Source organism: Cimex lectularius, unplaced genomic scaffold (genome assembly GCF_000648675.2).
Source record: "Cimex lectularius strain Harlan isolate CLEC.00 unplaced genomic scaffold, Clec_2.1 scaffold56, whole genome shotgun sequence".
Lineage (NCBI taxonomy): Eukaryota > Metazoa > Arthropoda > Insecta > Hemiptera > Cimicidae > Cimex > Cimex lectularius.
In genome coordinates, this window is record NW_019394202.1 from 605,646 (window position 1) to 619,665 (window position 14,020).

Here is a 14,020-nt window from a genome sequence, read left to right on the forward strand (position 1 = left end):
ACAGGCCCTCCAGTACCATAGGCAAGTTTTGCCCAATGGTGCACTGAGTGCACCTGATGCCCGTACTTATGGGTTAAAATTAATATGTAAACAACAAAATTTCATGTCAGTAATTTACATACATATACTTAACTTAAATGTGATATTTCTTCAGTTAAATTTAGGGTTATTTAAACACTCAAATCAATGAATTTAAATTTTTTTTTTTAAACGAGGGTTCGCAACAGTAGAGGTTATATCAACCCTCGAAGTGCCGGTGTTTTTGAAAAAAAAGCCCATTTGTAGGTATGTCGGATTCGAATGCAGGGCGGCTGGAATCAAACCCGGGACCTTTACCTTACAGTGATGAGCGCCGTGTTAATGCCTAAACCGTTGTGGCCACCGAGGCCCCCCCCTTGAATTTTAATTTGAAGTGAAACAAAGCTGCACAGTTCTATCCAGGGAAATAACTGGTGGTATCTAGTATAAGCCCTGGGACCTTAGTTCCCTTTGATAAACTGACAGTTCGTTCAGGTAATCATTCATTTCTGTCAGTGGAATGGAAAATTTTGTAATTTTCTTTTCACTGATTTTTATTTTTCTCCTCCTTAAGAGTTGTGTCATATAAGCCACATACCAGTGCTACATCATGGAAACTGACACAACTGTAGCAAACACTGGAGAAACTGGACGGCAAACTGAACTGTGTCTACACATGGTTAGTCCAGTCAATTGTTCAATTTCTAGATTTTCGTTCATGCAAACTGATAAATAAACTAAATGTATATGGGGCCTTGACAATTCAGTATTTTATATCAATCATTATCACCTTTCTCAATTGATTTAAATATATATCTTAAGACTATAGAAAACATAATACTTACTCGAGGCATTATTGCTTCTATTTTAACATCAACATAATTCAAGTTATTGGTTGAGTTTTGTTTAATCTCTTGTAATGACTGATGAAGATTTAAAGCAAATGAATTCAACCAAAGAATAGTATTCACATCGAAATTCATTATAACAGGATTTATTTGTACATAAAACTTGGGAACTGGTACTGTAATAAAGAACAGTTCAGTTAAAAAAGTTATTTGTTAAAATAAACATCCATCTGTTCTATACTTACAAGGGAATGCAATGTTTCCAGGATAATAATAATAAGTAAATTCTGCATGTACTGTTACATCAGAAGGCATATTGCGTTCTTTATCACCTAGAAAAATATAATATATAATAACTTATAATTCTTATAATCATAATATAATAAGTATTACATAATAGACATACAATACAATACACAATACTTTATTAGAATTGATACAAACAAAAAATAGAAACACTGATACAAAGTATAATAAGCATAGCTAGTAGCCGTCTGCTGAGTTTACTGCATAATAAAGCTTACAAATACAGAAATATTAAAACAAAAGAAATTCTAAAAGAAAATTTACATATAGCAGGTGTATGAATTAAAATAAATGGAAATATGAGAAAAATAATAAAACAAAAATAATTATATAAGTACAAATTACCTCTTGAGAACTGATAGAGTACTAAAAAACAAAGCAGTAAAAGTATATGTACAAGGATGACAATTATTGCATATCTGAAAGCCTCTCGTATCTCACTCTCCAGGCGTGCCGAGCAAAGGAAATTAGCGGTAAAGGGGATACTTGGTTAGAAAGATATTCCAGTATTTCAATTCTGGAGATGACTGTCTTTCCAAAGTAAGATACCCGCAATTCTGAGGGAAGAGAGCAGACTCCCAAAAAGTGATATCATCTTCCCTGGCGTGGCTGTTACAAAGTGGACAAGTTTCATTGTGAGGATCATTCAAAACCCAGGGTTTGAATTTCAAATATAGCAATTCTCCTCTTAGTTTGAATAGCCAACAAGAATCTCTAATATTACCTAGACTTATTACCTATTACCTAGACCTGAGAAAGGCTCGGTTTATATGACAGTAGGTGTTCATTGAAAAGTTCCTTATACAAGTAGAACCTCTCTGTGCTTTTCGCCTTATCACAGCTTCTTCCCGATGAACTTCGTTTATTTTGTAAGGAAGCACTAAAAGGTCCGAGAGATTCTCCCGAACACCGGAGTTTTGCCAGGGGCATGAGGATTTCTGGGCTAGAGAAGCCCACTGGTTATACAAATAATAGTCATACATACGAACAAAAGAAAACTGGCACAAACATTTAGGAAAATAACTCATGACAGCAGTTGAATATAAACTGTGCCATAAATTCAAATTCAAAAAAGCATTGTCAATGGACCTTTTGGTCAGCATGGTCAATAACACACTGTCAAAATTATTGCTGAGTCTGTCAAATGTCCAAGTCCTTTAAATGGCTAATAATGAAAATAATAATAAAATATCATGCAGCAATGTAATAAGTGCCTTGCATATTAAAAATAAAACAATTAATTTTATTACATTAATTAATAAAAAAAAGGATCCAAATGAATCACTACATCTGTGAAACAAACTTGCACAGAATAAACCTTATAGCTTGTGCGAATTGTGAGATGTGTGATGAGTCGGAGAACATTAAACATAATTCACTAGTTTTAGTGGTCCGCTTGACCAATTAATGTATTTCAATTAATTAAGGTTTTTAGTTGAGATAAAAAAGTCAGTGTCACGAGCGGGATTCGAACCCACGATCTTCGGCTAGATAGCCGCTGCTCTACCACTTGAGCTATCGTGACCTCGATCCACTCGGACACTAACTTCCCATCTCAACCCCACCTTTTGAATTTTCCCTCCTTTTTGCCATTTTGCAAATTTGCATTTCAAAAAAATGGCAAAAAGGAGGGAAAATTCAAAAGGTGGGGTTGAGATGGGAAGTTAGTGTCCGAGTGGATCGAGGTAGCGATAGCTCAAGTGGTAGAGCAGCGGCTATCTAGCCGAAGATCGTGGGTTCGAATCGAATCCCGCTCATGACACTGACTTTTTATCTCAACTAAAAACCTTAATTAATTGAAATTAAACATAATCTTTGATTGCCCGGAGTACAAAGAATGTAAACAAAGTCATTTTTTGGTAGGTTGTACCATTGAGGGAGTCTATGCTGAGTCTCCTTGTGTCTGGAATAGAAGAGGAGTATAAATTGATTTATGCCTTCTTGGAAGACTGATATTGAGCTGTGTCTCTTTTAACGTTGAGTCTCTGAGATGGGCCCAGGGGTTCGTTTGGTGGGCGGGGGGAGGGGTCTCTCCAAATGCATTGGGCAGCTTGACCCCCGGGATATGGGGGTTGGGTACTTTTCTACAGTTATATTATTAAGCTTCTTAAATGGCTTTTATTCTTATCCTGATACACTGTAACAAAGGGAATGGCAATTCCAAAGTAAATGTCAGAAATAAAGCGTGGATGAGAGCTTCCCTGAGGGCAATGGATTCACATTTGGCATGCGGAGGCCTTGGCCTCCTCTTGGCCCAACAACAAATTTGTTCAATTTTTACTTGTCAAATAGGCTTTTTGTTAGCTCCAGAGATCCTCGTGGTCGGCTAAGGAAGTGACCTGGGATTGTCACCTTTAAATATATGCATTCAAAGGTTGGTAGATCCATGTGCAGATTTTTAACAAAATCGTAGACAAAAATTAAATTAAATGTCCACAAAGGTAGACATTTAATGTAGACAAAATAGAAGAAAAACTTAATTGTTCTTTAATGGAATGAAAATTAGGAGCAAATGGCTAAACTTCTCTGTAATAAAACCCCAGGGGAACAATAATGTTAAATCATTACATCATTCATGTAAAGCTAAGTTTAAGATGAATTTAAGAAGTTTCTTAAGTACTTTTTTAAATAATATGAAAATTACAATAAATTAAATATATGAAATTCAATTAATTATTCTTTTTATGTAAGGTCTTGGTTGAGATGAAAAAGTTAGTGTTTCTAGTTCTAAAAAAATAAATAAATAAACTAAACACAACATCAACCATGGACAATATTCACATACACAGGAAAAGAAGCCTACAGACGACTTGTTCAACAAACTCGGACTAAAAACAGCACTAAGGACCAATAATAACACAGTAGTAGTTTGGTAGTAGTAGGTAAACTACTAAAAGAAACTTAGACACAATCGACCTGCTAGGCAATAACGGTGTTTATAGCATCACATATCATCGTGGAGACAGATGCATTGAATAGACTGGAAGGAAATTAAGAGATCAATTCAAAGAACATCTCAGATCCTTCAGAGACAATGAAGGGAAATCAAATTATGCCACACACTTAATACATCACAATCACAAGCCGAACACAATAGAAACAGCATTTTAATACACAATGCACAAAACAACACATTGTAGAACTTAGAGATATACAAACAAATAATATTTACAAATTTAAAACTTATAAATGACAAACATACTCACTTTCACACACTACTTTCATACCACTAAAAACACTACATAATAAAAAACACAAATGTTCAGAAAAAATAACATCGAAACCAATACAACAAAAACTAACAATGCACAAATAATAAATCAACAGAACGATCAACCTATGAACACCATGACCATGCCCCCTACCTCGAACACCCCTAGCGACAACTGACTGACCCAATGACATAAAAGCCCCACTTCGACAAAGTGACAGACACTTTGATGACGGCACCATGCCGAAAAGTGTTTGAGTAGTTTAACAAACCCGCAAGTGAAGAGGACCCAATGCCAGTTCATGATTTCAACTACTCGCCGACCAACACTCAGCTTCAACACAATCTTTACTACTACTGTTATAAGCAGCTACCAAAAACACAGCTAACTTAGACTACACTTAAATTGGAACATACAATATCCAACCTTTTGTTTACATTTAGCTTGTTTACTTGCTTGTTTTCATAAAAATTTAACATAAAAATATAAAACATTATACGAGACTCATATTATTCCCAATCTTTCTACATTTAAGCAATAAAAATAGGGTGAGTTACTCTGTGTGTGTGTGTGCACTGGTGCTTGTAAAAGAAGAATAAAAGTACATAAATCCATAGATTACAGCATAGATAACAGTCAGTTTGTATGTTCCAACCCAATAAACAACACACAAATATTCCAAAATACTATTTTATAATTGGTTAATTTAAATTCGTGCATCACTAATTAAAATCACCTATACCTTGTGCTAGGCTCTCTCTTCTCCTGTGCTGCCCTTTAATTTCAAGAAATTATTATCAGTTTATAAGTTATGAAAGCATGAGCAGAAATAGAAAGTGATTGGTGTATTAGCTTTTTGAAAACTAATGTAATTTGACTATATTATTAAATTCAAATGTCCTAATTTGTTAAAATATAGATGGTAAGATTACAAGTACAACTTATTAAAATTAATATTTTGCATAATTTATGAATAACTAGTATATACAGCACAATAACTATAAAAGAAGAATATTAATTGTTTAATATACCTTTAATAAATTCCTTTTGTAAGTGTTTATTGTTTGGTAAAATAGCATAAACTGTAAAATCTTGCACTCTAAGGACAATGCATGAAGTCATTACTTTTGCCAAATTGGCAATAACATACTTTTTCACATTATTTTGGCTTGGGGAAGATTCGCTACTTTTTCTATCTTCATCTTCCTACAAAGTTCCACACAATTAATAATTAAAACATTTTTGCCTATTTTATGCTTACACACATCATTGCTATTCGATCCTCTAAAACTAGGATTCCTTCCTCTTTGGTCTATCAGCTGAAGGAGAGAATTTTTAAATTGACTTTGAGCTGCTGAAAGCCACTCAGCGTGAGGGGAACTTGCTTGATTGTACCTACAATTGAAAATATAAGGAAAAGAATTGTATCCAATAAAATAATTTAATAGTTAATTATAATTATGGTACAACAACTATATAGTAAATACTTGTAAGCCCTAGTAATACTAAAATTTCAGAAAAATCATTTAAAATTAAAACAAATGGGATTTAATTTAAAGATGGTTTAAAATTAATAGATTTCAATTTTAGATTTCCCTAACCTATTAACAAAAATACATGCAAAACTTGAAAAGTGTATATCAATAAATACTTTCTTGTAAAACAAAATCTCAAAAGAAAAGAAAACCCAATTATTATCTACTTGTTTGGCACCAATAAAGTTGTCAGATTTATTTTTTAATGAGAATAAATAAAAATTTACCTTGCCCAATGAGCCCTGTCAGCAGCTGCTAAATGGTATGGATAGTAATCAACTTGGAGATTGTTAATGAGTAAACGCAGTGTATGCCCATTTTTAAGTAAAGGGTAAATAGAACGTCCAGCTGAAAACATCACTATTTGTCACTCTTCTATATTTTATTATTTAACTTCTATTTTTAAGTTAAATTTAGTTCATTAGAAGTCTTATGAACCCACAGCATAATTAGAAACCTATTGTAATAATTTATTAATTATTTTAGAGTTTAAGTACAAACAAGTAGATAGAAAGATTATATGCACACAGCTATCAGATTTGATGCATAATAACTGTGATAAAAAATTTAAATATTGAAATAAGAATTTTTTTTATCAAAAAAACATAAATTTGAATTAAACAAAGAATAACTGAAAAAGAAATAAGTACAGAGGTTCAACTAAAACAATTGTAATTTATCTTACCTCCAGGATCATCAACTAAATGTAAATCAATTTTTTGTGCCCATAAATGGTATGACGTTTCAACTACATCGCAAAGAGCGAAAGACTGTTCCTTTTCTGTTGTATCACCACTTCTTTCTTGTTGAGCAACTTGGGCATGGTATTCAGGAAGCAACTAAAATATTGAGAAAAAAATAAAAACACTATAACTGGATAAAGAAAGTTAAATCATCAATAATATTCTTGTTGATTCACAACAGTGAAAAAGTTTTTTTTAAATAGTTTTACTACCAACTTAACAAATCCTATTTTCTGCTAACCAACATCTTAACATTTTTAAAGTTAGACTTAAATTAATTTAATTGTCAGAGAAAACAGAAAATGCTTTTCATGTGCATGTGTTAGATTAGGTTAGGTTAGGTGGGGGCTATGATTTGGGTTAAGGACAAGTTAGGTTAGGCTAGTTAAGGTTAGAGTTAGATTAGGTAAGGCTAGCTAGTATTTGAGTTAGGTTAGTGTTAGGGTTAAGGATGAATTAGGGTAGGGTTAAAGTTAGGTTATAAAGGACGAATTAGGTTAGGTTAGATAGGGTTAGTGTTATGATTAAGTATATTTTTTTCTTTCCAAAAGGTAGATTGGGGATGAGGCCAGGAAGACAGAAACAACATTTATTTTCTTGTAGAGCTTTCGGCAGAATATATCGCCTTCATCAGGACTATATAACATCGATGAAGCACCCCGCTGTTGATTAATATTTTCTTTGGTGATTGATCAGCCTTCTCAGTTTAAATATATTTTTTTCTTTCCAAAAGGTAGATTGGGGATGAGGTATGATGACAATTATGATTAAGTATAAATTAGTTTAGATTAGTTAGGGTTGGGGTTAGAGTTAGGTTAGTATTAGGGTAAATTATGAATCCATAATTCACTGATTTTCTGGATAATGGATAAAATATGTGAGCACGAAGCACGATTTATATCTGTATGACAGGTGTTTGATCTGCTGTCAATGTTTCCTTACTATCTAGGTTTTTATGTTATGCAATCCAGTTTGGTCTATCATTCCATTTTTGCTCATATTTGTTATAAACATTTTACTAAACTTTGGCCTGTAGTTATAAATAAATACTATACACAATATATATAAAATGTAGTAGGTCCTTCAAAAATCCGGTCTTTTTTTAATTCATCTTGTTTTGGCCTCAGTGTTTCTGTTATTGGTTTGAACCTTATAGGTTTTTTTAGAATAACAACCAATTTTTACTCTTTTTGGAAATGTTATTAAACTCTAATCCAGTCTTAGATGTGTTCAAACCAAAAATTTCACAATCAAAGATTATTGATAAGTAACAACTAAGAGGTAATCTAATAATTGTAATCTAATTGAATTAGATCTCCACTAAACCAGAGATAACAACCTAATTCCAAATCTCTGGCTCAACTGCCTGGAATTCCTTTATCAAATTGGAAAAGTAAGAAAGCACGACACAATGTACCAGACACCTATAAGATTGTTTGTTTACCTAGAGCCTATTGCTTAGCTTCCCTCCCGAAAACATACATTTTTTGAGAATCATCACTTGCGATGAAAAATGGGTCCTGTACCATCATTTTAGGCAGTCATATCCTTTATTCGATTAAGTACCAAGGAAATTTCCTTAATCATTTGATTCATTATTTATGACTGCCATAGGTATTATGCCCTATGAGATTTTTGTTTCCAAGTCAAACCATCTCAAGAGATACTGTGCCATTCTGGATTGGTGTCATTCAGAACTTAATTTGGAATAGGTTTAGTTAAACTAAATGGCCCATTCTCCTTCAGAATAACACTCACCCTCATATCACAACAATTATAAAGAAAAATTGAATGGACCCAGGATGGGAAACTTTACCACATCCTCTGTACTCTTCAGGCCCGTCGCTAACAGATTACCATTTTTTCAGAGCTCTTGACAATAGCCTTAGATGGAAAAACGTTAAAAACTAACAAAGCATCCATCTCCAGACTTCCAAAAATAAGGATAACAACTTTCTGGAGGACTGGATGATGGTAAAAAAATGCTATTGGTTACTATATATTGCTATAAATATAAAGTGATATATAAAAAAATATAATTTTTTATTAAAACTACAACTAAGTATCCAACTAAACTCTAACCTCATGAAAGATATATGTGCTTATTACCTCTAACTTTCTTGCAGCTTTTTTAATTCGTGTTATTTCATTTGCCTTTTGCACTAACCCTGAGAGTGACTCTACAAAATGAAGTACAGCTTTAAGCTGAGAATCAGTCAGTACCCACACAAACTCTTCTAATATCAATAACAGTTTGCACCCCATCACAAAGCAATCTGCAACAAGGAAAACAAAATACACCAATAAAAACATTTCAGTTAAATAGTTATAATAGTCATAGTTATGAGTGCTATTGTAAATATTATTATGGTAAAGTGAATTACCTGACGTCCGTTTCTTAATTGTCAATCTGCATTTTGCCATATTAGTAAAAAGCCTTAATGAATCCAGCCCTTTTTCTTTTGTAGAATTTGCTTCAAGCCTAAGTGTCTGCCACTCAATAGTTTTAAAAATTAAAATGTGTTTTTTACTTTTGTCTTTCTTTCTTGTTTTTGTAAGTTCTACTTTTTTCCAGTCTGGTGATTTAGACTCCACTAATATCCTCATAATCTGTAACTAAACACCGAAATTTTACATTGTGTTCATATCAGTTATTTCAACTGTCTAGACTTACTTGTACTGCTGCATTAAACGCAGGAGTTTTGAACGTTACTTTAACTTCATTAACGGAGATTGTCATACCATCGACCACTTTGTTGGCAAAACTATATTCTGTTCCTGCATATGCAGAGAGCCCTTGTTGGGCTGAAAGTGACCTTAGTTCTTCACATGTTTCTATTTCTACTCTAACCTCATCCAAAGCCTGCAGGAAAGATAACACATTATAGAGTTAAAAAAATATTTTTATAGTAACACAAAAAACCAGCTTACAAATCGTATTGGTTCGTATTTTAAACGTGTCCATTGTATCCTGAATTCAACTTTGTTGCAACAAGCGCTAGTTAGGCGAACCCATGATGGTAACTCTAATAAATCTGTTAAAACTATTTCATCCAATTCCAAACACGTGAGTTCCCCTTCTCCTTTAAATGTGCTAAGATTAATTTTGTCTGGAGATAGATTTTTCGTATATCTGAAACAATAAAATTATTAAGGTTTATTATTAATGTATAGTGCAATAATTTAATATGATTATTATTATAAATATATAATCATACAAATGTACAATATGGAATATGTGTAGAGATTAGTGACCGTTAATCGATAGTTATTCAGATATCGTGAGATGCGGTCGGGTGTGATGTAGGTTTCAGAAAAACATTTTCTTTTCTGAAACCTACATCACACCCGACCACATCTCACGATATCTGAATAAATATGGAATATGTAGTAAATGAATATAAAATGGAAAATCATTAAACACAAACTTGAACAGTGTTTATTATTAAACACTTATACATTTGTATATTATATACATTACAGTTTGATTAAATAATAATAAATATTATATTGGAATTTGGATTTATATAATGTCAAATCTGCTTAATGTATACTGCGTACAGAGTAACCTATCACTTCTTGCGGTCCACTGGCAATTCCAGCTTTTGTAATTTATAATAAATTACCGGTGGGTCTCAAAAATCACCCACCTCGGGTGTTAGTGCTATTTGTCCCCAACATCGGTGTGAGATTCTTGCTAATGCAAGGCCACATAGAGCACGTATTGTGGATGACTACCTGAATGAGGTTGGAATTGAGTACTTGGTATGTCCAGCTCGAAGCCCAAATTAAAACCCAATCAAACACATTTGGGACGAACTTAAGCGATGAGTATGACGGCAAAACCCTATCTTTAGGGGGAAGATCCTAACACCCTAGAAGAGTTGGAAACAGCTGTTCTTGAGGATAGGAAAGAATTCTTCACCATTTTATCAGAAATCTTTTCAAGGAATGAATTTTTTTTCTTTACTCAATAAGATTGATGGATATTGTTTTTTTAGAATTTGGTATAAACATTTTCTTTTAAATGTCTTAATTTTACAACCAACCCTATTTTTTGTATGCAAAATATGAATAAACCTAAATATATTAAAATTTAAGGGTAGTGCATTAATTTTATCCATCAGTGTAGATGACAAAGCCAGCGAGAGGAGGCCAGCATGATCAGATGCAATAAAACTAAAATAATAACTAGTTTACATAATTTATGGGTGTTACAAAAGACTGATAAAAATTGCAAATTACACCCATGAAAAATAATAAAAATCAGGCTGAATAGTTGTTGTTTAGAGTCACCTGGGCGGTGAAACCTTAGAATAAACTGGGTTCAATCCAATTATTGGCAAATATTTACGAGATTAACATAGATTTTTTATACCAGATTTTATTTCAGCTAATATCAAATATTATACCATCACTATAAATGGGCGAGTGAAATCATGTAAAAATAAACCATCCATGGCTTGATTGTATAACTACATACAATGTGCAACTATGGAAAACCAGAAAGGGATTGTGATAAAAGTATTTTGACTTTTGCAACACTCTTTTTAGACAGAAAAAACCCCTGAAATAACATACTAACAACAAACATAATAATCTACAGCTCCCCTATTAATTTTTATCGTATAGTTAAAATATCTGTGTATTATTTTCAACACCATTCTGGCCTTTTTTCTCTTCAACGCCTTGGCTTTTTTACTCCACAGAAAACTAGTTCTTATTCAATCCCTAATAATTCCTTTATTCTCTTACTGTAGCGCTATTTTTTCTCTTTCCTTAGACTCTCAATCTGCTCATCGCTTACAGATTGCTTATCATTCCAACATCAGATACTATTATGATCTTAAACCAAGGGGTCATATTTCTTCCTAAATTAATGTCATCAGCAACCTTAACATTCTAAGCACTGATAAACTTAGAGTTTTAATATAGTAATAAGACCCTACATATTCTGGCACAACATTTTAAAGGATGTTTATGTTGAAAACTATGGTGCAATTGGATTTTAAATTGGTCAAAAAATGACAAAGTTATGGCAAAAAGTTTGAAAAAAAACAACACATTTCATTTGTTTCGTTGTTAATTCCAATAATTTGCTTCTTCACTGAAGTAAACATTAATTGCCTTTATTGCTTACAATCTGTCATTGTTTGTCGAAACTCGCATTATGAGAGCAAATCTTAATTCCCCGAAATAAATAAATTTTACAATAGTGCCTATTCATTACATTTAGTATTCCATTCAAAATGAACCGAAGAGCACATTTTTCCAATCAACAGTGAGTTGATATTTACAACTGCTTTATTGATAGTGGTGGTATTGCGCGTCATGCAGTCATGTACTCCCATAAATTTCCTGATCGCCCCAGAGTAAACCACAAAATTCGTGTTGCTCAAAATATGAGGAGATACGGATCAGTTGCTGTACCATCACTAAGAAACCAGCCGCATAATTTCGACAAGGAGCTGAATGTTTTACTGTAAAAAAATAAAATCAGAGACGTACTCCGGATTTACAATTTTAATCTGTGTTCTCATCTTATCCAGGGACTTTGGGACTCTGATTATGACAGGCGTCTAACGTTCCTCCATACATCCTATGGACTAATGAATCCAAATTCACCTCTAATTGCATATAAACGGTTGGAATCTTCAAACGTGGACAGAGGAAAAACAGAGGAAAAAAAATTTTGTACTCTCATCACCATCAAGTGGTTCACAGTATCAACGTTTAGTGTGGACTTTTCAGAATTAAATTAATTGAGCCTTATTTCTACAAAAATAATTTAAATGGTCCTCAGTTCCTCAATTTTTTGATGGAGGTTTTACCAACACTATTAAATTATGTTCCTCTGCAACAACAACAAAGAGCTTGAGATGAATGCCCTGCAATTGTCACTTCCAGGATAGGCCACCACATGGGCCAATCTGTTGGCCTCTTTGGTCACCCAATTTTATTCCGCTTGACAATTTTCGGTGGGGCCATTTAAAAAGCAGTGTCTATGCCAATCATAACCCAGCAAACCAGTTGAAGAACTGCGGCAAAGGATAGAAACTGCTTGTCAATCAATCTCCCTGACTCTATCGCTCTGAGCACTGGTGGTTAAAAAGAGCAAATCTTTTCATCTGGGCAGGCAGATCGATCATTAAACATGATTAATAAATAGCAAGCCAAAGACTTTTTTTTTACTTTCTGCCATATCTTTGTCATTTTTTGACCAATTTAAAATCCGACTGTACCACTGTTTTTTGCATTAAAAAATCCTTTGAAATGATGTGTCAGGATGTACATGTATTTGAAATTTTGTAGTTGAACTGGGCCTGAGGTACCCTGTATAATTTTTCTCCAAAAAAGGTAAAAATTTGAAACTAGACTGAAAAATATTAAAACACACACAAACATACATATTTTTTTAAATAGCTTCATTGGTTTAAGAGAAATTTATATTTATATATTTATTATTTATAATATGTACAATTAAATCAAATAAATGTCCTCAATATATATCAACTTTTTCCCTCATTCCTTATCCAATCGCAAAATCCTTCAGAACTGCAGTGTTAAGACTATTCAATGGCTTATTTCAGGTACATGCAGCCTGAGTATTTACAATCAACTTAAACTATTTCCTTTTCTTCCCTGTTCCTTTTCTTTTTTTTCAATTTCCTTTTATCTTTTTTCTCTTTGCATTTTTCTTTCGTAATGTGGTTTCATTATTCGATTATAAATAATATTTTAAAGTATATATTATTGTCATTATTGTTTTGTATATTTCAAGATAACTTATTATTGTTATTTGACTATGTTTGTCAAGCTAAATTTATTTCTAATGTATGTATATTTAAGAGGGCTTAAAGCCCCCTTTTACCTTTAAAATAAATAAATAAATAGAATAATGGAAGCTCTTGAACGTCAAGTGTCAAAATTTGACTTCTTGTTAGGGTTTACACAGAGTCTACAGGTGGGAAAAGCGTGTCAGTCTATAAAGAGCGATAAACGAGGAAAGTTAAATAAAATTTTAAAAAACCAACTTTACCTGGATAAGTGTTTAAATATCTGATTTTTCAGAAGAGATACCATTTTATCGGTCTGCCTAATATCGGACTAGACATTAATTATTGTTTTTCTCCGTGGCATTTATTGTTAAAGGGAGTGGAAAGATGCGGATGGATCACATCACTAAATTAAAAATAGATCTGTCTATTCACGACTTTGGAGCAGTTTTTACAGTCCAGTTGATAAGACGAGTGACATAACCTTCGACCCATGTAACCACTGGGGAGGTAACGCCAAATCACAACACTTACGAAAAAAGTGTAGACCGCCCGCCATTTTTCGTCCAGGATCCGACCGGG

The 14,020-nt window shown here is 33.0% G+C and overlaps 1 protein-coding gene across 2 annotated transcripts in view; it reads right to left on the reverse strand.

The window, feature by feature from the left end:
• Positions 1 to 13,945, reverse strand: part of LOC106666577 (UHRF1-binding protein 1-like) — a 30,884-nt gene extending 16,939 nt beyond the window's left edge. Inside the window, exons 1-12 of one of the 2 annotated variants that reach the window (XM_024230112.1) lie at positions 13,702 to 13,945; positions 9,594 to 9,795; positions 9,337 to 9,525; positions 9,047 to 9,278; positions 8,772 to 8,938; positions 6,605 to 6,758; positions 6,147 to 6,267; positions 5,650 to 5,779; positions 5,416 to 5,590; positions 5,127 to 5,159; positions 1,112 to 1,198; positions 864 to 1,042 (exon numbers count right to left, since the gene is read on the reverse strand). In XM_024230112.1, the coding sequence (XP_024085880.1) occupies positions 864 to 1,042; positions 1,112 to 1,198; positions 5,127 to 5,159; positions 5,416 to 5,590; positions 5,650 to 5,779; positions 6,147 to 6,267; positions 6,605 to 6,758; positions 8,772 to 8,938; positions 9,047 to 9,278; positions 9,337 to 9,525; positions 9,594 to 9,795; positions 13,702 to 13,745 (1,713 nt within the window). In that variant the 5' untranslated portion in view covers positions 13,746 to 13,945. The remainder of the gene's footprint in view (positions 1 to 863; positions 1,043 to 1,111; positions 1,199 to 5,126; positions 5,160 to 5,415; positions 5,591 to 5,649; positions 5,780 to 6,146; positions 6,268 to 6,604; positions 6,759 to 8,771; positions 8,939 to 9,046; positions 9,279 to 9,336; positions 9,526 to 9,593; positions 9,796 to 13,701) is intronic. The other variant, XM_024230113.1, reaches the window with a different exon arrangement.
• Between the last annotated feature and the right edge of the window lie 75 nt (positions 13,946 to 14,020).